Source organism: Borostomias antarcticus (genome assembly GCF_949987555.1).
Source record: "Borostomias antarcticus genome assembly, chromosome: 5".
NCBI lineage: Eukaryota > Metazoa > Chordata > Actinopteri > Stomiiformes > Stomiidae > Borostomias > Borostomias antarcticus.
Window position 1 is genome coordinate 18,073,675 of NC_140238.1, and position 25,343 is coordinate 18,099,017.

General features: G+C 45.5%; 3 protein-coding genes across 4 annotated transcripts; 2 read left to right on the forward strand and 1 right to left on the reverse strand.

Annotated features, from left to right (window-relative positions):
• The first annotated feature begins 502 nt into the window (after window positions 1–502).
• On the forward strand, window positions 503–9,807 carry wars1 (tryptophanyl-tRNA synthetase 1). The gene is made up of 11 exons (XM_084438681.1): window positions 503–604; window positions 1,130–1,268; window positions 1,399–1,606; window positions 1,829–1,937; window positions 4,371–4,490; window positions 4,894–5,076; window positions 6,864–6,964; window positions 7,249–7,361; window positions 7,617–7,790; window positions 8,352–8,492; window positions 9,193–9,807. The coding sequence occupies exons 2-11, from the start codon at window positions 1,155–1,157 to the stop codon at window positions 9,349–9,351; spliced, it is 1,422 nt and encodes a 473-aa protein (XP_084294807.1). The 5' UTR covers window positions 503–604; window positions 1,130–1,154; the 3' UTR covers window positions 9,352–9,807.
• Window positions 9,808–12,284: 2,477 nt separating this feature from the next.
• slc25a47b (solute carrier family 25 member 47b) lies at window positions 12,285–14,583 on the reverse strand. Of its 2 annotated transcripts, none has more exons than XM_084438103.1 (6): window positions 14,468–14,583; window positions 14,121–14,164; window positions 13,974–14,045; window positions 13,637–13,819; window positions 13,166–13,427; window positions 12,285–12,629 (listed from the first exon to the last, which is right to left on the reverse strand). In XM_084438103.1, the coding sequence occupies exons 4-6, from the start codon at window positions 13,796–13,798 to the stop codon at window positions 12,352–12,354; spliced, it is 702 nt and encodes a 233-aa protein (XP_084294229.1). In that variant the 5' UTR covers window positions 13,799–13,819; window positions 13,974–14,045; window positions 14,121–14,164; window positions 14,468–14,583; the 3' UTR covers window positions 12,285–12,351. The 2 variants fall into 2 exon arrangements, with proteins under 2 accessions (XP_084294229.1, XP_084294228.1); XM_084438102.1 differs by having other exon boundaries at window positions 14,327–14,542.
• A 689-nt stretch (window positions 14,584–15,272) lies between these two features.
• slc25a29l (solute carrier family 25 member 29-like) lies at window positions 15,273–25,092 on the forward strand. Its single transcript, XM_084437828.1, has 4 exons — window positions 15,273–15,631; window positions 17,531–17,574; window positions 19,282–19,365; window positions 21,644–25,092. The coding sequence occupies exons 1-4, from the start codon at window positions 15,598–15,600 to the stop codon at window positions 22,406–22,408; spliced, it is 927 nt and encodes a 308-aa protein (XP_084293954.1). The 5' UTR covers window positions 15,273–15,597; the 3' UTR covers window positions 22,409–25,092.
• The last annotated feature ends 251 nt before the right edge of the window (window positions 25,093–25,343 follow it).

Consider the following 25,343-nt stretch of genomic DNA (forward strand, 5'->3'; position numbering starts at 1 on the left):
TTAGCCAGCGGCCCAATCTCTGTCTGATAACACATGTGAGAGGGTTGCAGATACTAGACTAGACTAGACTAGACTAGACTTTATGTTATCTTGTAGGTGGTTCATGAACGCAACTACAGTATCTGATCAAAGCTAAATAAATAAAATATCTCTGGCTGTGTTGTCTAGAGTTGCAAAGGGAAGTAGGTAGTCAAGAGTAGGCACCGCGTTTTTGAAAGAAAGGTCTGCTTAAGACCGCTATAGTAAACTTTATCTTTCTCCTTGTTGAAAATCTTTTATTTTGAAATTTGCCAGACGGAACGAAATACCTCTTCCGCCACAATTCTTTTTCATGTACGTAGATGATTGTCCTGTCGTTGTGCGGACAATCAGCAAATATACTGTACGAAATGTTCTAACAGAGGCTACTCTCGTTGGTTCCAAAATTGATTTATATTTACCGTTTTAAAACTCACAAATTCGCAATGTGAATCCCCGATGGGGAACTAAGACCAAGTAGTTGTATTGTGGGGACACATTTTCTCCGAACACCGTTCATGTCAAGCTGATGCAAGTGGAATGCTGGTTGAATGAGGGAACAACCTGCTGACTGAAGAATATAGCGGTGAGGTTTTATGCAGCTGTTTTGTTACTTCACATCAGTTGAATTACTCCCTTTGGCCGGTTTTTATTTGATAATTGTGGTTGTCATTTGAACGTCACTGGTCTGGTGTGATGTGGCGTGGTTTGCTGTCGCTACCATGCTCACATATGGAATGGTTGCCAGATGATCAGGCTAGCGTCAGTGCTTGGATTGACTGAGCGCTTTATACAGTATACAGCTATCTGATATGAAGCAGCTCTGTCTGCGTCTTTACTTGCCACAGCAAAGATAAACATTAGCTAGCCACTGTCGTGGTATATTACTGGGGTTAGTATAATAACATTTACAACCCTGTAGTTAATCTGGGTGATGCAAGGTTGCAATATGTGTCCTCATAGCTACAGCTGGATGACTAAGAAAGTGACGGGTAGGATTTCTGTCAATGATAGTGCTGGTTGCTACTAGTGCAGCAATGTGGCTTATCTAATTTCAGTGCAGTACACAGTGATCAGTTTCTTTAACAGAAGTTGATTTCCTCTGCTACAGGTGTGGTTCTGACTCCTGACAGAAGATGACAGAGTGCCATGGAGACGGATCAGGGGGTATCACCTCCATGGACCTGTATCAGAAACTGACAGAACAAGGTGACAGAGTCCGAACTCTGAAATCAGAGAAGGCTGCTAAAGTAAGATTTTACAATCGCCTCCTGGGCAACGTAACTGAACAAAGTTCATTCATTCCCTGTCTGTAATGTCCCCATTTCACTTGGTACTTTGCCAGTATAGATGTTTCACATCTGGTGTTGTGACCTACAGGCTGACATTGATGTCACTGTGAAGCTGCTGCTGCAGCTGAAGCTGGACTACAAGCAGCTGACAGGACAGGAATATAAACAGGGCAGCCCCCCCAGCGAGGTGTCTGCTAGCCAGGACAACGGGCCCCAGGAGGATGGGGAGGACCAGGTGGACCCCTGGAATGTCTCCACTACCAGCGCCAAGGGAGTGGACTACGACAAACTCATAGGTCAGTTCTAACCCCTGACTCTAAACTTAAAACCTGACCCTTGTAGGTTAAAGGGTGGTGTGCAGGGTCCAAAACTTAACTTTTTGGCTTACCAGACAAATGAGCCAGACAGATTTTCTACCAGCTATTGGCTAATAAATAGAGTTAATTTTGGACCCTGGTTGTGTGCGTGCGTGTGTGTGTGAGATGTATAATGATGTCAACCTCTGTGTGTGTCCACAGTGCGGTTTGGCAGCAGTAAGATTGACCAGGAGCTGGTGGACAGGATAGAGAAAATCTCGTGTCAGAGAGCTCACCGCTTCCTGCGCAGAGGAATCTTCTTCTCACACAGGTCAGTTTAGATATCTACTGATCACCAGGGGCCTCATTTATAAACATTGTGTAGGATCCACGTAACTAAGTTTGCTTAGCTAAGTAAGTACGAAAATATACGCACAAAAAATCTCCGATTTATAAATCGCTGCGTATCACAACCCATGTTCACTCAGGCACGCCTACGCCAGCTGCCCTTTATAAATCACAATCAACACTTAACTTGGCGCACGTGAACGCGCGTTCTGATCACACCCCAATTAACGCCCACAATTGCCTATAAATGGTCAGTGATACACCTATACATATGCAACGACAATGGAGCCGAGTGCAAAAGGCAGAAAGAGAAAGATACATTTTACCGATGCTAGGTGGAGGTATTGGTCAACGAGGTAGAGACGCCGCAAAAGGATCTTTTCGGAACGATGATTTCACATGTCTGATACGACTGATAAGAGCACCTGTTAGGCCTGAGTGGTCCCATTTAGATTATAATGAATTATCTATCATGCAGGCTATATTGGCATTCGTTTAGTGCGGTAGGCCTTATTAGGTGGCTGCTTATATCCAAACTGATAATCATTATAAGCCTATAGTGTTGTTGCATGGGTAATGGGGTTTGGATCTATATTGCACTTAATCTAATGCTTCACAGGGTGGCCCATGAATAAAATGCCTAACTTATCAATGTATAAACGGGTCAATTTACAATGACATCCATAACAATGCAAACATGTAAGCCTATAGTGACTACTTAAGGCAAGTATCCCCATTAACTGTACGACAGATCTGAGGGTTCTTTGCAGCAGCCAATTTGTGTATTTTCCGGGATATCATGCATTTCACATACTTTCTCAAAACATTCTGTAGGCATATAGAAGCTGCGTGTTCTAATGGATGTTGCGGGATAGCCAAGCACATATTAGAACATCTGTGCCAAGTCCCGGCATATCCAAGGCCCCGTGAGTCATGGCCTACTATAATCCAGCTATATCAGTGCCTGTATCGAGGTCTTGTAAATATATGGGGTCCATGGATGAGTTTCATGTGATTCTATAAAGCGTAATTATAGCTACACACATGACGATTCGGCAAATTAATAATCTAACTTGCTCCCTTGTGTTCTTACAACTTGGAGACGCATCACCTCCATGCGCTGTTTTGCGCACAGCTAATTCTACCAAAGCGGCATGTGAGCATTGGGATGACATGCGTTTTTAGGCCCACATTCCTCGTATGCCTGCTACATGACAATCATAAGACAATATGAGGATATATGATGATGTGCAATATAGCCTAATGTAGCCTACAGTTGCCTCAAGTAGGACATTTCCATTCACCGCTCAACATCATTGTAATTGCGGCTTGCCTCAGTGGTCATTCGGGTTAACATAAAAGCCTAATCAAATATAGGCTATAAATACATAAATACATTAACGAATGAATAGGTGGATAATTAAACATACGAATAATTAACTAAATAAATGATGAACTGAATAAATATACTTCAACGCCGAATGCAACATTTGTTTGGTGCGGTATAGGCCTTATAGTTGTAGGCTATCGACATACGGAATCATTACTATGATAAGCCTAGGCTCGTGTCGTGTTGTGTTATCAACGTAATGTGGCTTTTATTCATAGGCTACTGCCCGTGATGCTTCTCGGGATAGCCTATAAATTAATAGGCCTACAACATAACATTATATTATGACACAAATGGGTCAATTCACAGACACATCCAAAGCAAAGCCGACATTATTTCGTGATTAGGCTAGGGTGGCGATTGATTCCGTTTAAACTGTGTGACACATTGGAGGGTTTCTTGCAGCGACCGATGTATTTATTATTCAATATGTCATGCGTTTCGCAGACTTTCCCGAGTTTCATCCCTCTGCCATCGGAGTCGCGTTTTCCCCTTTCTCCAGAAACGTGCTTATCGTAGTTAAAGGAGGGTCGAAGAGTTACGCACACCTTCCGCCAACTTATCGCTCATCTCGTTTTTTATAAATACCGAAAGTTGCATAGAAAGTTGCTCAGCATGGGTTACGCACGCTTTTGTACTTGCGCAACGTTTATAAATGAGGCCCCAGGTGGTTCATCTTCAGCTCTGATATGATCAGGTTCCTCTTTGCATGCGCGTGCGTGTGGCAGACCTGGGTCAAAATACTACTTGAATTCCATTTAATTACTTTGCTTGTGTCTGCTTGTAGTGTCAAGTGAGTGGGTTTGCATTTTTGGGAACAGTCCATTGGTTCTGTTGTGCCAGACAACAACAATCAAGCATTTGACAGAGAACCCAGGTCTGTCTGTGTGAGAGAAAGTACGCGTGAATGAATGCATACGTGAGAGAGAGCGGGAGCGAGAGAGAGCACACGTTCATGTGTGATGTATTTTTGTAATCTGCTAGTATCTGTTGTGATCTGACGCGTGTGTTTATTTTTACCTGCAGGGACATGCACCAGGTGCTGGATGCGTATGAGAAGCAGAAGTCATTCTATCTGTACACTGGCAGAGGCCCATCCTCAGAGGCCATGCATGTCGGACACCTCATCCCTTTCATCTTCACCAAGTAAATCAACACACAACTGCAACCACACAGCTACAATACAACAACACAAATACAACACAACTACAATACAGCTACAATACAACTACCACTACTGTATAACACAGCTACAATACAACTAAAACACAGCTACAATACAAGCACTGTATAACACAGCTACAGTACAGCTACAATACAACTACAGCAACACAACTACTACAACAACACAGCTACAATACAGCCACAGTACAACACAGCTACAGTACAACTACAGCATATCAAACACACAATCTATAACACACCTAAGCAGCAAACAACTGCATCACTTATACTGTACAACACTTCTGCAACTCAACCCTGGTCATATAGTAGTGGTGACCTGAGTCAAGGCTAGAGTGAGGGTCAGCCATCTTGTCCCGTGTCCCAGGTGGCTCCAGGACGTGTTTGACATCCCCCTGGTGATCCAGCTGACAGACGATGAGAAGTACCTGTGGAAAGACTTGTCCCTGGAGGACTGCCACCGCTACGCCACGGAGAACGCCAAGGACATCATCGCCTGCGGCTTCGACGTCAACAAAACCTTCATCTTCTCCGACCTGGACTACATGGGGTAAAACTCCCACCATCATCGCCCTAGCAACAGTTATTATTTCCCATAGCAACAGGGAAATGTAATTGAGGGCATGTTTCCAGGCTATAGTTAGCTATGGTTTCATCCTATCATTGTCCTACAATAGTCATCCAACATTTTTTCAATTACAAATCTAGATATATCTTTCCCCTGTTTCTTAGTGTATGGGCAATCACAAAATAGGTGTAAAACAGTCTGTGAATATTGGTCACAGAAAGTACAAGTACAGATAATATTAACATCCGAATAATTAGAAAGGCGACTTCCTTTATCTTATTAGCGAGTAAGTACTTCTGTGGAAGCTTTCAATATTTTTAATGGTCAATATTAGGCGTGGGAATCTCTTGCCACCTTACGATTCAGATTCAGAGGGCAACTATGCGATTATAAAAGGATTATCGATGAATCTTGATGCATCAACATTTTTTATTGGTGTCATGTTTGTTGTGTTCTCAAAGTATTCCATTTTAGCTCGACACAACTTGCATACTGTGTGGCTCTTGTCCAGGTATTTTTTCCCTTCAACTTCATGGAAGCCAAAGTGTTTCCATACTGTGCATTCGCTTTTAAAGCAGCAGGTCCCGGTCGGATTTCTTTGTCATGCTCAGCCATCTTGACCAAAACTCAAACACGATACACATGTTTGTTTTACATCCGTTACATGACTTACAATTCACCTACTTTTTTTTTAACGTTTCGCCATCAAGACTTTACGCTTACAGCGCAGGCCCCCCACCCCCCTTTTTTTGTGCGTGGCTGGAAGCCAGCTCACCTAGTATAGTGTTTGTCAGGCTATCACTCCCTCCTTCCCTCCTGACAATGTTGGCCTGCATCTCTCTGGTGGCACCACAAGAGGCAGTAGTCAGTGGGGATGACTTTATGGGACTATACCCCAAACCTCCACACGTTCATCCTTTCACTCCAACCTTTTTATCCCTTACCTAAATTCCATAAGTAGAGTAGTGGTCAGAGCATTGCACTCCCACGCGGGACATTCTCACAGATTACCGTCTACTTACTTACAGGAATCATCAGTGTAACTGCTTTAGCCACGGACCGCTACCATTAATGTTATGGAAGCTGCTACTAGTTGTTGGCTATCCCACTCTTATTGTGCTGGATTAGCATTGGAAGCATTGGAACTGATGTGTCCAGGCGACAAGACCTATCTTAATTTATCAGACATTATTTTATGTCATTTAAATTCACATCTATTTCAGTGGCATGACTAGCTTCCATCCTACCAGTCCTGAACAGAAACAAGCCAGCCACGCACATAAGCCAGGCTGACCTGGCCTGGTTAAATTTCCAATTATGAGTTTTCCGCATCGAACAATTCATTTTTCAAGACAGAATCGCAATGCATCTAAGAATCGTGAAATAACACGCATATAAATCAAAGAAATATTTTCCCCATATGCCCCAGTTGGCTGATTTAAGAGACGATACAGTACCTCTAAACACTGCTAAATAATAGAAGACTGCCTGCAGGGATGGCATCAAATACCACAGCAAATTCTTACTGTAATTTAACAGCAGATCATCCGGACTTAGCAGTTGACTCACGAACACAATATTATTGTCAAACCAGTGCTTAAAAAAACAATATTTTGTTCTTATACAGCATTTCTCTGTAGTTCCAGATATAAAAAAAGCTGCGCTATACACAGCCCATGCTCAAAAAAATTAAGCCACATATTTCTTAATGTAATGGTTACAGTCCTTCCAGGTAAAATTTAAAAAGCATCTGGTCTGTATTTCCACAGGGCGTCCCCAGAGTTCTACAGGAACGTGGTGAAGATCCAGAAACACGTCACCTTCAACCAGGTCAAAGGCATCTTCGGTTTCACTGACAGCGACTGCATCGGTGAGACCGGGGGCCGTAGAGTTTTGCTAAACCTGTTATTATTCTGATTCTACGCTGACGGCTGTGCGTCCAGGTGTGCGGCGTTTCACAGCTGTTCAGAGACGGGTCGTAATGAATCCTCCGGAGGTTGAGTTTGGTGTGTGACCCTGTCTGATGCGACAGGATTTGCTGGAGTGGAGTTTTTCCCACGCTCAGCGAACGTGAATGTACCCCAAACCTCTCTGGTTATTGTGAATATGCCAGTGAGGATAAAGTGTCTCTCTCTCTCTTCTCTCCCACCCGAGGAAAGATCAGCTTCCCAGCCATCCAGGCCGCCCCGTCCTTCAGCAACTCCTTCCCTCAGATCTTCAAAGGCAGGAAAGATGTCCAGTGTCTGATCCCCTGCGCGATAGACCAGGTCAGCACACACACACACACACACACACACACACACACACACACACAGTTTTATCTGACAGGGGAGGATCATGCGTGTTGTTTAAAGTACATCCACAGCCCGGCAGAGGTCCATTCTGATAGCTTTCTTCCGGTCCTGTCCACACCGGTTGGTATTATGAAAAAGAAGTGTCTTCAGGACGGTGGCCTCATCAGGACGGTGGCCTCATCAGGACGGTGGCCTCATGTCTGTCATGTTCACCCCTCCCCCCTCCAGGATCCATACTTCAGGATGACCCGTGACGTGGCTCCCAGGATCGGCTACCCCAAGCCGGCGCTGCTCCACTCCTCATTCTTCCCGGCGCTGCAGGGAGCTCAGACCAAGATGTCCGCCAGCGACGCCAACTCCTCCATCTTCCTCACCGACACGCCCAAGCAGATCAAGAACAAGGTGAGTTGGCCGAACTCCAGCACAGCGTCGGGCCTGCAGTGCTGCGTGGCCCAATGAGGACAGTTGATTTATTTCAGTTTGTTTACTTCCTGATTTTAGTGCTCGGGTACCTTTTGAGTATTAAGTTTATCTTTATACTGATCACAAGAATGGCCGGTTTCACAACTGTGTCACAAGGAATAATTAGAAAAACGTAATTGTCTAGGAACTACGTTTATATACTGCTCAAAACAATTAAGGGGATACGTCCTCACACTTAATCACATCCAGCTCTCAATGGATTCATGATTTTGGTTTCCGTTGACCGTCATTTTGTTCTCGGCGAATTGCACAATGTAATCAATAAAGATTTTCAACTTTGTTATTTCGTTCATGGAGATCCGCCATGATGATTGATGACTGGCGTTCCCTTAATTTCTTTGAGCAGTGTATTTATACCGATTTCACACACTCAAACACGACTCCAATACAGCACCACTGCAACGTGTCGCACTGTATAGACAGCAAACACCGACAGCCATTAGCTGACGATGTCCGTGTCCGTCATGGTTATGTCTCCAGGTGAACAAGCATGCGTTCTCGGGAGGGAGGGACACAGTGGAGGACCACAGGAAGTTTGGCGGGAACCCGGATGTGGACGTGTCCTTCATGTACCTCACCTTCTTCCTGGAGGACGATGAACAGCTGGAGAAGATCAGACAGGTGGGGATGGGGGCGGAGGGAAGGACAGGGGGATGGGGGCGGAGGGAAGGACAGGGGGATGGGGGCAGAGGGAAGGACAGGGGGATGGGAGAAGAGGGAAGGACAGGGGGATGGGGGTGGAGGGAAGGACAGGGGGATGGAGGAGGAGGGAAGGACAGGGGGATGGAGGAGGAGGGAAGGACAGGGGGATGGGGGAGGAGGGAAGGACAGGGGGATGGGGAGGAGGGAAGGACAGGGGGATGGGGGAGGGAAGAACACGGGGATGGGGGAGGGAAGGACAGGGATGGGGGCTTGGCGCAAAAGGGACTTTTCATTGATTGTATTTAATCAATTGAAAACAACATATTTGAGCAGTCTATACTTTTATAGAGAGCTTCAAGGAATTCATATTTTAAAAGATCATTTTGTGCACCAAGCTAGTGCACTTATGCCTATTTCGCTCCAAATCCATGGTTTTCACTTCCGCTTTTGTTTTCAGCCTTCATTTCAAAAGAAATGTAAAAAAAAAATATATAGTGACCTTATTCTTTTACCATTTGATGGAGCTCATGAAGACACAATAAAGACCAGTTTCACAACCGTGTCACAAGGAATAATCGGAATGAAGAACATTCTCTAGGAATTCCGTTGACCGTCCCGTTTAAAATGACGCATTACGCTGTTCTTCTTTCTGTTTCTATCTTTCTCTCCCTCCCCCCAGGACTACTCCAGTGGAGCCTTGCTCACAGGGGAGCTGAAGAAGATTCTGATTGAGACGCTGCAGCCAATGATCACCGCCCATCAGGAGAGGCGTAAGCAGGTCACAGAGGAGACCGTCAGACAGTTCATGACCCCCAGGCCTCTAGACTTCAATTATTAACCTCTGGCTACTCTTGTCAATCATCTGATAAATCTCTGCGCTATAGAAGAAGCTATGAGCATCGTCAGTGTTGCGGTCTGTTCTACCCCAATTCCCATCAGCTGCGACATGATCTCACCTATCTGGACAGGAAGTCATATGGAACTGACCCCAACTCTTTAGTGGACCTACTCATGTCCAACTCAGCATGTTGTTATATCACATGCTAACTACATACAACAGCAGCAAACACAGCTGATTCCAGAGAATGATGTTTATGTCCCTGCATACGTAGAGCTCATTTCAGCAGAAAGGTGTGTACATTTTATGCCAAACGAAGTGTGTCAGACGGCTCATGTGCATCACTGCAGTCTGTAGTACTGAAACACCTCGGCTTGACCAGGCATGGCCAGAGAGGGACGTCTGGTCAAGTTAGTGTTCACACCAACAGTCTGGCGAATAAAACTATACATTACTGTCTTGTGATTGCACCTTTTTCTTTATTATTCAAATGATTAAACGGTTTATATTAACAATATTCTTTGTTTCACTATAAACTGCAGAAATGTTTGTGCACTAAAACTCTTGCAGGTTACACTCACACCAAATTACACTTTCACACCAGTTACCTTACAGTAGCTGTGCTGTAGACCGGAGGAACACCACCATATGACAGGAAATCATATGACTCAGCACAGTCACTAGTACCCAGAGACCCCGTTTACACCTTGCATTAAAATGTGTCTTGTATCGAGATCTAGATAATGATTTAGCCCGATTACATTTACACCTGGCAATAATATGCGTTTCGAGTATCTTCAACCCGATCCGTTCGACTGTCCAGCTGACAATCGAATGTCACATCCTGATTGTGCTTGAATATTTTCGTCCGACCAAATTGAGAGTAGACTCGTCTGGACTCCAACCTTCACCAGGATCCATTTTTATGCTTTCTTGCTATCACATCATCAGCTTCCATAATATTAACTTGGCTAAAAAGCATCTAACTGCATCATGATAGTCAGCGATGAGACGGCTGATAAGCCTCCATCGCGGGAAGGGAAAGTGCATCAGTCGGCTGTGATCCTTAACAGTAGCCTACGTTATGTCTGAATACAATCCAACGGCTAATTCCCAATAAAGAATCCATCCAGTGCACAAGCAACTCCCCCAAATATAATAATGAGAAGCACAAGCTGGCAAGTGGAAAAGTTCAAGCATAGTTGTGTTTGGCTGAGATATTAATGGGACATCATCGGACGCAAAACTAGCAATAGCCGATCGGCTACAGCTGTGTCAAACTCAGCTGCTTAAACAGGTGATGCACAATTACTTCGTGAAATTCTCTGATGACCCCGCCGTTTTGGGCTTATAATAGCCTGAGATCAGGACACATCACTTTCCCACTCCAAAAGCTTAGCTTCATTTAAGATAGTAGTCATTCATAAACAATGGTTAGTTGCTGCTTGTCTGGAACCGGCGTGTGCCAACGGCTACGTATTTCCACCCACGTTGTTGATATGTGGATTAAAAACACATTCCCGTTTACACTTTTATTAAATGTGGTCGACATGCGTCCCTGACCACCTCCGGAGGTAGTTTGGCCGATCGGATCTCAATCCGTCCTCAAAACGTTTTGGGCGCATTTACACCTGTACTTTCATGTGGTTACGATCAGATTGCAATCTGATCACCAAAAACGCATTTTAATGCAAGGTGTAAACGGGGTCAGAGTGATTCAGTCCTAACCAGCCATGGGCCTCTCACTTCATATAATACACAATGTGTATACCAAGTGTACATCATCATCATCATCATCTTCATCCGCTTATCCAGGGTCGGGTCGCGGAGGCAGCAGCTCCAGCAGGGGGCCCCAGACATCCCTTTCCCTAGCAGCATCAACCAGCTCTGCCTGGGGAATCTTTAGCCGCTCACAGGCCAGTGCGGAGATGTAGTCCCGCCACCTAGTCCTGGGTCTACCCCGCGGCCTCCTCCCAGCCGGAAACGCCTGGAACACCTCCCTAGGGAGGCGCCCAGGAGGCATCCTCACTAGATGCCCGAACCACCTCAACTGGCTCCTTTCGACGCAAAGGAGCAACGGCTCTACTCCGAGTCTCTCCCGGATGACTGAACTTCTCACCCGATCTCTCAGGGAGACCCCAGCCACCCTCCGGAGAAAACTCATTTCGGCCGCTTGTATCCGTGATCTCGTTCTTTCGGTCATGACCCATCCTTCATGACCATAGGTGAGGGTGGGGACGAAGATAGACCGGTAGATCGAGAGCTTTGCCTTCTGGCTCAGCTCTCTTTTCGTCACAACAGTGCGGTAAAGCGACTGCAGAACCGCACCAGCTGCTCCAATTCTCCGGCCAAACTCCCTCTCCATGGTTCCCTCACTCGTGAACAAGACCCCCAGATACTTGAACTCCTTGAACTTCCTCCAAGTGTACATTAGAGTGTAAAACATATAAAAATGTACACTAGTATACAGTGACACTTCCCTCTCAAGAGGAATTTATGTAAAGCAGTGCTACAGTAATACCATATGTGTCACTGACTTCCTATGAGGTTCTTGGTTTGAATTGATGCTGCTTGATTCGAGCAACAAGATGAACAATACATGTTGGGTTATCAGGAGCACATTAAATAAATACTTATTTGTTAAATAATATCTGAATACTAATGTATGTTATTTGTTCACAGCAGGGAGGGTACCGTCCCCCCCCCCCCCAAAAAATATAATACTTAATGTGCAAATTGTGAGTGTTCAAATATACAGTACATACTGTAGCAGCAAGAGAGAGAATAGTGATATTGCTATCACAAATCAACATTCAGTCCAAAACCTGTTTCTGTCAGTCGAAACAGCTACAGAAAAATTATTAAAATATAATTACCCTTTTTCTTTTCAAATTAAAACTTCCAAGTAAAACGCAAAACGGGAGAACCTCCTTTCACTCTCAAACAGTCACCGTTGAAGATTTAGATAGGGTCCATCTGAGCTCCCATGTCCCTCAAGGCCTAGGGTGTGACGCGCAGCAGTCGTATGACCACCTCGTACATGGCGAACACCGACATGTTGACGGGGAAGGCTCGTACGCAATTGAGGCCCAGGCCCTTGAACAGGACCGCGGGGCCCTCAGTCCGGACGCTGTGTGAGATGCAGTGGAAGAAGCCCCTGTACCTCCGCTCTCCCAGCCCGTCCATCTGCAGCCGGGCCTTGATCAAGTCCATGGGCGTCCCGATGCACCAGCCACACATCCCAGACACGCCGCCAGCCAGCAGCACCACCCCCCACTCTGGAGGGGAGAGGGAGGAAAGATGGAGGGATGTTGAGAGGAAGTGTCTGGGGATAGTCCATGGATGTATTAATAGAACTGGATAGGGTCACTCCATTCACTGACTGCTTGAAAAAGTGAAGCCCTTTTTGAAACCGCGCCATCTTTGAAAAAAACGCGTCATTGATACCTTTGACATGCGCAGTCAAAGGTATCAATGACGCGTTCTTGTAGTCCACGAACAGATTGCGTTCATGTGAAATGCAAACGCGAGTTCATGGCTCTCCCCGTTGTGAGTTAGCAATGAAAAGCGGCTTGCTTATTAATCTACTTTCGTCAAATATATCCGTTGGAAAACATATTTTTTTATCCAGGCATCTTAGTTTTAACAGTATAATTGTGACTGAACATGTTTTGTTACCGCCCCCCCCCCCCCCTACACACACACACAACTTCACCCCCAGTCACCACGACCACACTTATGACTGTTTTCTCAGCCGTTCTACCTACACGGCTGTTATCTACTGGTGTTGTGACCGTTTTTGCTGTCTGTGTACCTGGCCGACTGGTGCCCGGCGGGGACAGCTGTTCACAGATGAGGTTGTAGATGAGGAAGTAGGTGGCAAAGGAAGGCCCGTCCCTCATTGCCAGGGCCTGGGCCCCCTTATACAGCCCCAGCACGCCCTCCTCTCTGACGATGGTCATCAGACAGTGCAGCGGGCCACGGTACTTGGGCCTCTGGGCCGCGGAGCCCTGGTAGGGAACCGTCTGACACTGGAGACGCACCTTCACTATGTCCGCCGGAGACAGCACCGACACCTGGGGAGGACAAGGAGAGAGAGTAAAGAACAGGGAGGCAGGGATGGAGAAAGGGGAGAGAGAGGTGAAGGGAGGAAAGGACGGAGAGAGAGAACACCTAGATGAATTTGGGTAACAATCCAACGACTATACACTGGCAGCCAAGGAGAATGAGAAGCACTTCTATACAGACATGCCCCCACCCCTTCCTCAGTTGTCGTGTAGCTTACCTGGGCTACCCCCCCAGCCATCCCTGAGAGGAAGATGTCCAGCTTGGCATTGGGAGCGTCTGGGCTGGAACCGCGCAACTGACGCAGGCAGTGGAGAACGTTCCTGTAGGTCCCAAACACCACTGAGGAGCTGACGGAGACAGTGGTGACGGGCATGGACATGCCCTTATAGAAGCCATTCACCTGAAGGAAGACAGGCGTACACACACTTCATCTCTGGAGTGTCAGATGTTGCATGTGTGTGTGTGTGTGCGTGTTTCTAGCGCAGCACTAACAGACATCTTAAAACTATCTAGCCTGACATATCAGAATCTGGTGAATTGTATAAGAAACTCACCCCTTCAGTCTTGCATGTAGTGCGGATGCAGTGCCAAACTCCTGTGAATTTACTTTGCGTTTGTATCCTGACCTGCAAAGATATGTTTAGCTAAATTAGAACACATCTAGCAAGCATACACCTCAAATACAAGCCATTCATGCATACCTTTACTGTGTCCAAGGGATATCCAACAGCCACTCCAAATGCCCCTACAATCACAGAAAATAAACTATCATGTTGCAAATCCGTTTTTATCTGGGACAGTGGGGTTGGGGGAGGGCAATGACGTTAGTAGTAGTTTTTCCACATCAATTGGCTAGCTGACGTTCTAACATTACATACGATTTGGTTCACAATGTCTCTCTGTTTACCTCCGACGGAACCAGCGACGAAATCGGCCAAATGCATCTTTTTAACGTCAGCCAGCTAGAGAACAGGTCTAGCCAGAGTACAACCTCACACACCATTCACAGCAGGCTACTAGCTAACTAGTAACGTTGATGTTCTCTTACAGTTCCAGAACTTCAATTTTCGGCTTCATAAGTTCGATCATTTAAAGATCCCGTCGTCTTAGGCATAGGCATCACCTGTATCACCCGTATAATATATATTAAAGCTTGGCATGGACACCAAATGACCATGGACGACCTCCACTGATGCTACAGCTACATTTGCTAGCCTATCAGTGCCGCCAGTGCGGCACAATCACAGTCAAACACGCACGGAATTGTGTCACCGTGATTCATGACTCGTGGTGCAACAACTGCCAGGCCGCAGCCGGTAGAGGCTAGTTCCCATACACGCAGAGATCGGTATGGGTCACCAAGTGTCCAAAAAAAGAATACTAGCTATGAATACCGTATCATGTCTTCACTGTATTTGTTATATATAATCAACATATTATATATATATATATCAAAACAGAAACCCAAAGCAAATTAAATTGCTATCTTGCGACAGAGACATTTTGGCCGACTATCTCCTGACAGAGACAAGTAGAGGGTCGCTTGACGAAAAAAGGCATAACTTTTACAATGTGTTAAAACCCTCTATGAATATGTCTCAGCCGCCCTTTACAAAGAAGATCATAAATCAGTGGTTTCTAGGACGCAATCAGAGCTTTTGAACGCAACTCCGTGTTCACTTCAATGCCACCGAAAGCCAATGTCAAGGGGTGTGCAGGGGAGTGTCCTGCTCAATGTGATCCGATTGGACAAACGCCTTCCTCCAAAAGGGCAAACGAGATATCCCTCCCACACTTGTTTGAACTCATGTAGCTACAGAAATAGACAGACCAGCCAGTGTTGTGACCAAATACTTGGAGAGAGGAGTTAATTCAATTAACTTAATACTCATTAAGCTAATTATCTACCTTATTTTTCAGGCGCTAGCACTGGAGAAGACATAAGTATTGATAACCTACTTAGGTAGCTAGGCAGTCTGATTAGTTAAATGCAGCCAGTAAACCACATGAGGAATCTGTCATAGTTGGCATACTCAAGGAAGGGTAGCTAACGGTAGCTAGACTAGCTAGTTAGCTATTACACTAAACCTGATTTTCAGAGATTAACGTTAAACTGAATACCCACCGATAAATTAGCTGAAAAGCTAGATTTTGCCTAATTGAAAGATTATTGAGGGAATGGCATTGGACTATGCTGCAGGATGCTTTGGAGGTAAGTAGCTAACCAAGGGAGACAATTGGCAAGCAATAGCTAGCTACTGTAACTAGCCGAATTCAGCTACGTGGCTTCAGACTCCTGTCTGCGTGACCTGCACTGCAGTGAAATGACTTGTAACTGTTAACTTAGCTACACGTGTATGAATTACAGCCCACGAGACTACAAAACCACGCGGAATTGATTTTGTTAGCTAGTTTTATATCGGACACCTGCCACACGTGAGTGGAAAAATACCGGTCTTTCTATCATGAGTCGCAAGCCAAGCAAACGTCTGTGGTAAGTAGCTAGCTGCCTGGTACGCCCACACTAAAGGCCCTGTCTGAATAGAGATGCTTCCTTCCTTCCTTCCTCCCTCCCTCCCTTCCATCACCCGACGAAATCACCACATCTGTCTCATAGCCAATGCCATTGGGCTGTTTAAAGCCATCTCTCTAGCAAAAAAAAGAAGAAGCAAGACAGTGTCAGTGAGTCGGATCTGAGATTTCTTCAAATGGAGAGAAGAGGTGGGGGACTGGGAAGGATGGGAGGATGCAGTGTAACAGTAGTCCTGAAACGGGCCCGTTCTGACAACCAAGCTGCATTCCTTCCTAGTACTCACCTGGGAGTGGTTCTGTGGCCTGTGTAGATAAGCAGTTACAGGAATGAGGACATGATTGCTGTCCTTGAGAAACAGTCACTAATGTAGTTGACTAATCAAAATATGGCATGTATTGTCTTAATATTTCCCAAAAGGATAATGCTATGTTTATATTTATTATAACACATACTTTATTTAATATTTTACTCAGACGTGGCAGGACAGGCCACCTGAGGAGCAATGCCAACATATGGAGATGGGCTAGGCTTATTCCCACATTTGGTCACAGTCTGATGACTAGTAGGGGTTAATGAAGAGTTAGGGTTCTAGTTGAAGACCTTGAGAGCCACGTCTACATTACTTTGCAAAAAAAAAAAATCAGCAGAGCAACACTGTTTGTAAACTAGTGTGACTTATAGGCTTATCTGAATTGGCTGTCGTTGAGTGACTCCGTATTGAAGAGTACTCCGATGTTACAGTATTTGGCTCTGACACTGTCAGTGTAGTGCCACACGATTCCATGGACACTTATACTTAGGCTACTTAACAGCTTCAGAATTAGAAAGATCCAGTGGTAGTCGTAAGAGGACATTTACATAGGGCAGAATGGCCATCTGGATAAATCCTGTATTAAATACTGTAGCCTTGATAGGAGCGATCATGTACAGTTGGACTACATCAGACTTAAGATCTGTTACAGTGTGGTCACCAACTGAGCATTTCATGGTACATGGTATCTGTATCTTAGACAAATAAACATCCTTTAATCCTTGATGGTAGCCTATATCTGTCCTGGCCTTGGTGTTCTTGAAATCATGTGACACACTCATGTCAGGCTAGTGTCACATGTTTCCAAGAACACCAAGGGCAGGACAGATACAAGGGTACAGAGACAATGTTTACTTTTAATTATAATTTAGGAATGACCCTAAGGTGTTGTTGGTGTAGTGGTCAGCTGATGGGGAATATGTCTTGTCTGTGTGTGCCTGTAATTCTCTCTGACTGCACTGTCTGTCTGTTTGGTCTGAAGGTGTAGCCTTATTGTCTGCCCTTGAGTGTGATGCATTTGGTATTCAAACATACTCTCAACCAGTCACCATTCAAACAGTGTTGCCTCATGTCAGAATTTGATTAATTATTAGCTATGGACAGCATCTCGCGTTCTTCGCACTCATACTACCGTAACCTGTACCATTGTTTAGGCTTACCTGTACCCCCATGGGCAAGGTGTGCAGGCTTTTCATTCCAGTCCTGCTCGAACACACACACACACACACACTGCCGGACACACCTTGTTCTCTGTCTTGCTTCCCCAGGTGCTGCTGGTGTTCTGGTTGGCCATCCCTTTGATACCGTCAAGGTGGGTTTCTGTTAGGGTGGTATTGGAGTCTCTATGGGATCATGTTAGTGTAATAACACGGTCAAGGTGGGTTTCTGTTCTGACCCGGGTCTAGGCTATGGCTCTAACGCTAGGCCTTGCTGTGGGTCATTTTTCCAACCTCCACCCAGTATGTTTCACTTTAGCCACTTTAGTGATTCCCTATACTTATTTTAACTGATTTTAACTGATTTTGTTGGTGATATTTGATTGTATTTACGATATATTTCACCATCATTGTAAATGAGGGATCCCCCTCAATTATTTTCTGAGATTCTCAAATAAAGGTTGAATTGAATTCCAACACAACACAGGTGACCCAAATGCACCTCTTTGACCTAGAAAGCTAACCACGGAGCATTATTCACCTACACACAGGCATTGCAAAAAAAAGAAAGAAGACACAACCAGCAGTAAAACTGACAGTTTGCCTGTTTACCAACAACATGCAGAGAGCCCTGCAGAGCTATGGTTAGGGTTGTGCTTCTGGTTTCTTGAGTGAGTCAGGCTTGGGGTGAGGAACAGGGTTGGGGGCGGCTGGTGTTGGGAGCACGGTTGGGGCTAGTGTTAGGAGCAGGGTTAGTGTTAGTATCAGGGTTGGGGCTAGTGTTAGGTGCAGGGTTAGTGTTAGTATCAGGGTTGGGGCTAGTGTTAGGAGCAGGGTTAGTGTTAGTATCAGGGTTGGGGCTAGTGTTAGGTGCAGGGTTAGTGTTAGTATCAGGGTTGGGGCTAGTGTTAGGAGCAGGGTTAGTGTTAGTATCAGGGTGGGGGTGAGTGTTAGGAGCAGGGTTGCGGCTGCACATTGCACATGATCTGCTGTAGAATCTGTCCAATAACACGATGGGACATCGCGGTCCTGTCCTCCTGCTTCCCTTGATAACACACTGTTTTGTCTGTATGGTTGGTTTATCAGTCTGTCTGGCATGTAGGGCACTTGGGCATCTTAGCAGTCGGGGCTCAGACACAGTGGACACATACAGTATGCATCAGGTAATTAATATAGTCAGATTATCATCTACGTATTAGCATGCTGGGGAGGTGAAAGTGTTGATGGGAGACCGATGTGTGGGAGGGGGCAGAGGTGAAAGGTGGTGGGGCAAAAGTTAGGGAGGGGTGAGAGTGAAGGGAGGGGGGCAAAGGTGAGGTTGAATGTGGCGGTAGGGACAGAGATGATGGAGGGGGGGGGGGGGGGGGTCTGGCCTGAGGGATGTGTGGGTGAGGTTGAGCAGCAGAGATGGGGGTGAGGAGGGCGGGAATAGGCCTGGACTGTGGTGGAGAGGGTGGGCTGTCTTTAACAGCACAAGTGTGACTTTGTTGTAGATGAGGGTGAGGGATAAACAACTTCTCCACGGAAGTGGGAACCAGTAAGTACAGTCAAGGTCTTCTGTCTCTCCCCCGTGTCTTCCTTTGTGAACTACAGAGATAAAGAAATCCAAGCACAGTACACTTATCAATGTTTTGTCAAGTTTCAACCCCCCGAATTATATTTTTTCCCACCCTTGTGCAACACTTACCCTAACCACTTTCCTTTCCCTGCCACTTTAAATTCACTGCACTGGAGAAATAGACTAGTATTTCACTTGATTTGATTGTTCCCCCGTGTACATGTAGTTGTTTGTCTATAGAGCTACCTTAGAATTTTGTAGCTACCATGGATCTGATGTGGCTTTCTTCTTCTTTCCTGCTCAGGTCCGACTCCAAGTTCAGAATGTGGACAAGCCTCTGTACCGAGGAACCTACCACTGCTTTCAGTCCATCATACGGCAAGAGTCTGTGAGTAGCCTTCTGTCTGACCAGTGACCACCCGTACGCCACCAGTACCAGTACACACACACACTGACTGTCCCACAACTGCTCATCTGACCGAATGGCCTTGTCGCCCATCACGGCGCTGACGGTACACAGCCACGTGTCCTGGCCTCGTTCTGACGCAGTGTCAAACCTAATACTCCACGGCCGTTCTGAGGTTGTGAGTCGGCACGTGGCCGCAGCAATGAGGGAGGCCATGTGCCCCCAGCAGTGCCAAGCTTCAACTGCGGGTAGAACCAGTGTCTGGTTCCTGCGGGTAGAACCAGTGTCTGGTTCCACCGTGTTCCTGTGCACCGGGGTCAGATGAGCAGCGTGTACCAGCCAGCCAACCTGTCAGAGCTCATTCAAATACTCTGAAAGTGATCCTCCCCCCTACCTAGTACACAGCTGCTCCACTACACAACTGTTACCAATACTCTTAATAATTCCCCCAAGGCAAGGAAGGGTATTCTACTTGGTGTCCACTGTGAGGACCAGGTGTGAGTGAGGGAGGGAGGTGGAGGTCTGGTGACATATCAGTAGCTGGGGTCAGTCAGTTCACTATGCAGGCCTGGGCTATATTAAGATGAACACACTTGAGCTACTGAGGTATGTCAGGTCTACCAGTAGAACTCTACTGAGGTATGTCAGGTCCACCAGTAGAACTCTACCGAGGTATGTCAGGTCTACCAGTAGAACTCTACTGAGGTATGTCAGGTCTACCAGTAGAACTCTACTGAGGTATGTCAGGTCCACCAGTAGAACTCTACCGAGGTATGTCAGGTCTACCAGTAGAACTCTACTGAGGTATGTCAGGTCTACCAGTAGAACTCTACTGAGGTATGCCAGGTCTACCAGTAGATCTCTTATTTATATATATTTTTTGTACTATTTTGAGAAGCATTTGTCCAGTTCCAGACCTGTCTGCCAATGCCTTATGATTAAGCCTACAATAGATATATGTTTGAGGAAACAGCATTGATAATGGATATCAGGAAATGGTTGTCACAATGGTGATGGTGTACCACAAGGCCTTTGTACGTCGAAGATGATAATTGGAAGTTTGTTAGAAAGGATGAGTCTTGCAAACCATATTGACTCAATCTGAAACTTACATCTGTTGTGGGAAAATGAAAGTGCTAATGCAGTTACCAGCAGAGCCCTCCCTCCCTCTGCCCACATGTTCTAGCACAAAACTAGCACTTTTGAGAAAGTCTGATAATTGCTCTACCACCGTTTTGGTCATACAATGGATGTGGATGGGCATCTTGAAAAATCATTCAAAAAACATGTTAAACTCTCAATTTCAAAGACAAGAAACTCACCGAGGTGTTTGTTGGCGTTCTGACATATAATTCGCCATAAAGTAAGATTCTAGTTCATCTGGAAAGGCTTTTTTAAATATTTAGCATAGAACTATTTAGTCGCAGCACATATGTGTGTAAACTTCCGCAAACTAGGTAGCCTAGCAACATAAACAATAACAATAGCTACCGTAAGTAGTTCCGCTTCCTGAATCCCCTCTGCGGATTGATCTACACATCTACAACGGTCGCTTCAATACAAGTCAATGGATTTCATAAAATGATCAATAAAACCCTACAGGATACATACTTTGCGATTTGATGTCAGAACACCAACGGACACCAATTACACCCTCGGTGAGCTTCCTGTCTTTGAAATTGAGAGTTTAACATGTTTTTGAATGATTTTTCAAGGTGCCCATCCACATCCATTGTATGACCTAAACGGTGGTAGAGCAATTATCAGACTTTCTCAAAAGTGCTAGTTTTGTCAACTTTTTGATCTGAACCATTGTATATGATCACAAGTAACCTTAAAACAAGGCTAAACATGCATTTTCCCTTTACTATTCCTTTAAACGATAAGGTCAGATACATGCCAGGGAAGCCAGGAATAGGGCTAAACATGAAATTCAGTGTCCTTATCCACCAACATCATCTTCCTCCTGGCCAACTCTTAAAGTGCCACTCAATTCATTTTTTCTGTTCTTGTGTATCAGTCTGTTCCCCTGGCCTCCCCCCTCTCTCTCGCCACCTCCCTTTTCTCCTTTTCTCTCCTATTCCCTATCTCCCCGTTATCGTTCTTTCCTTCCCCTCTCTCTCTTTCCCTCTCCTCTCTCTCTCTCTCCCCCCTCTCCTCTCTCTCTCTCTCTCTCTCTCTCTCTCTCTCTCTCTGTATACAGTAGCCATTTTTAATCATACTCTACTGTAGGTTTAAACTCTCCTCTGGCTGTCCCCAGATGCTGGGTCTGTACAAGGGCATCGGGTCCCCCATGATGGGCCTGACCTTCATCAACGCCATCGTGTTTGGCGTGCAGGGCAATGCCATGCGCAAGCTGGGCAAGGACACGCCCCTCAACCAGTTCCTGGCGGGCGCATCGGCGGGCGCCATCCAGTGTGTCATCTGCTGCCCGATGGAGCTGGCCAAGACGCGCATGCAGATGCAGGGCACCGGGGAGAAGAAGTCCAAGAGGAAGCTATACAAGAACTCCCTGGACTGCCTGGTCCGGATCTACAATAAGGAGGGCCTGAGGGGCATCAACCGGGGCATGGTGACCACGCTGCTCCGCGAGACGCCCGGCTTCGGCGTCTACTTCCTGGCCTACGACGTGATGACGCGCTCCCTGGGCTGCGAGCCCGACGACCCCTACATGATCCCCAAGCTGCTGTTCGCCGGCGGCATGTCCGGCATCGCCTCCTGGCTCTCCACCTACCCGGTGGACGTGATCAAGTCCCGCCTCCAGGCGGACGGCGTGGGTGGGGTCAACCAGTACAGCGGCATCGCGGACTGTGTGCGCCAGAGCTGGAGGAAGGAGGGCTGGAGGGTGTTCACGCGCGGCCTCACCTCCACGCTGCTCCGAGCCTTCCCGGTCAACGCCACCACCTTCGCCACCGTGACTCTCTTCCTGATATACATGCGCAACGGGGAGGACGCGGGCGTGCCGGACTGTGAGGCCCCCGTCCCTCACTCGCTGCAGCCGCAGGCCCAGCCCTCCAGCCTGTAACCTGGGGGGGTCTGCAGCTGGTGCTGGCGGAGGAGCCCCCTACTGGGCTAGAGGGGTAGAGCACCAGTGGGCTGGAGTGCTAGAGGTGCTACGCACCAGCGTAAAAGTCGAGCCACCAGGAGGAGCTTTGTGCTGGTCTGGTTTTTGAGCTCCACCTCTTCATGCTTCAGCTCCGGTTTTGGGGACTGTAACTGGTCCTGGATCTGCTTCCAGAACCTTGCTGTCTGAGTGGCTTGATCGCTGGCTAGTAGCTTCATGGTGAAGGCTATTTTTACTAAGTCTGTATTTTCAGATGGAGACTGCACTTGTAAATATGATGTGTCCCTCTGTCCTCTGGTTGGTTTTGTACAGACCAGTCTTTTTATTTAATTGTTAGATTTTTTTTCATTTTGGGGGGATAATTGGAAAATTGATTGCTCTAACATTACTCTGACCAGCTGTAGTGAAAGATTAAGCTCTAGACGTCATGTCTGCTTAGTCCATAATGGTTACCAAGAACACATGTATGCATGACATGTCACTGTATTTTTCTGTACTGGACTGGGGATAGCTTTCCTATGAAAAGACACCCTATTCTGGAACTCCCAGGGATTCCGTCCTATGTACAGTCTTGAGTGGATTCCAGTAGATCCCAGATCAGACTGGATCCCAGTAGATCCCAGCCCCCCCCCCCCCCCCCCTCCTCTGCCAGAATTAGAGGTTGGGAGTGTAGGCTGCCCTCTGCAGGCTGACCTCTGCACCTACAGGCCCTGTTCAGAACATAACAGGAAGCTGAGATGGAACAGGTGGGACTGTATATCAGGGATACAACAAAGGGAAAGGCTCTGTAGCTCTATACTGTAGCCTACTCTCACCTGATATCACCCGGGTTTACGAAAAGTTGTTGATAATCAGTTTCTAGTTGTTGTCAGAAACTATCTGAGCATAGCCCTGGTCAAGGTCGGTATTCTGTATACCCCTGAATAGTATACCGACCTGGACCAGGGCTAATCCGAGCACAATCATTGGCGGTTGACGGTATCAAGAGCGTGGTTGCCATCAGACCATAGGCGAGTGGGTAGAAGACACTGCATCTTACTACACTGGATATTTATGTTCAAAATTAGTTTGAACAGGGCCTGCTGAAATTAACACCTGCCACCAGCCAAACTTCTATACATTTCCACGGTGGCAGGTGAATCTCAAGTGACTGAAGTTAATTTCATGCCCTGAATTTAACAAGACGAATTGATTATAACGTGGCAGTTTGTCTATATCCGCTGCCGCTGATTTGAATCCATGTGGGTCTTTTTTCCTCCTTACATTTGAATCACACCATTTTAATCTGTGAACCAATTATGTTTTTGAATTATGTTGCATCTTTTACAGTTAAGTTACAATGTGGGAGTAAGTAGTGAAATTGTTACACACACAACACACAGGATAATAGAGATTATTATGTCCCAGAAGGTTCCCCCTTGAGCATTTTCTAGAATTTTATATAACATATCAGTCTAGGCGACCTTTAATGTCTTGAACGGTCCAAACAAACAAGTATTATTAATGTTACGCACATTTAATTGAAAGGTCAGGAGGTTCTGTCGCTCAGCTTGTATCATATAGAAATGGTAGAGATGAATATAGAAACCCAAATGGAGCTGTCAACTACCGCCATGGTAACCGCTGTGCATGTTAAATGACCGGTTCAGTGTCCTGACTAATTGTACAAATGAATGATTCATCTGTAATGTGAACTTCAGTTGGTCAGTTTGTCATCTTATATCTCTGTTACAGCACTTGACAATACGAAAGTTAGAACATTAAAGGCTACTGATGTAGCCTTCAGCCTATGATAAAGCATAATTTCTTCTTTTTGCATTTTCTGTTTACATTTTAGTCATTTAGCAGGCGCTTTTATCCTCTTTTACACAGCATCAGTCTGTCTTTCAAGGTGGGCATTCGATTGTCTGGTCATGTGTTGGACTAACAAGTCCAATCAGAACTAGCTCTTTTACACTCAAGGCATGAGGTGTCTCTTGAACAGGCATATTATTTAGAAATGTTACCTTGTTCTGTATTGATAATGTTATACCAAAACTGTATATGAGCAAATGGCAAAATTAAACTGTGTCTGATCTGCATCTGGGTCTCCATCATTCTGAAGAACCAGGTTGATGTGAAGCACACAGTTTACAGGATAACATTACCAGTTTACAGGATAACTTTCCCAGTTTAGAGGATAACATTCCCAATTTACAGGATAACATTCATTGAACACGAACAGTAAAATGGATTACAGTAGTTGAAGCATGTGCTCTGAGAGACCACTCAGATCTGACATGTTTTAATAGTTTGGATGACGTGTCCTTCAATCAGTCAAGTCAAAGTTTATTATAGTTTATTAAGGGCTGTACATAAAAAAAAAACAATTGGGTATAAAAGTGGGAAGCTACATGTAAAACAGTCAAATATATTCCGTCTCAAACCAGTAGATATGTTTGCATTGAATAATTATTTGTAAAGTGTTAGCAATAAAATGAAAAAAGAAAACATGCTTTAAAATTTACCAAAAAACGAACATTTTTCTCAATTAGATTAATCTCATTAGCACAGAAGCACTAACACGTGGCAATTGTTTCAAAAAACAAAACTACCCTTTCAATGTCATTGTACAGTATTAGATATTTTAGTCAGAAATGATTACAAAAAACCTGCAGTAGCATAATGATAGTTATCTACGGGTTATGAGTATATCATGAAACATACACTAGTGTATTTAAGCAGACGGTAAAGTCTGTTTAAACACCGGTTCAAACCAGATATGAACTATGTTATGTTTGTGTGAATAATTGTTTGTAAATTGTTAACAATAAAATGAAAAAAGAAAACATGCTTTAATATTTACCAAAAAAATAAAAATGTTCTATTAGATTTGTCTCATTATATTCACAGTATA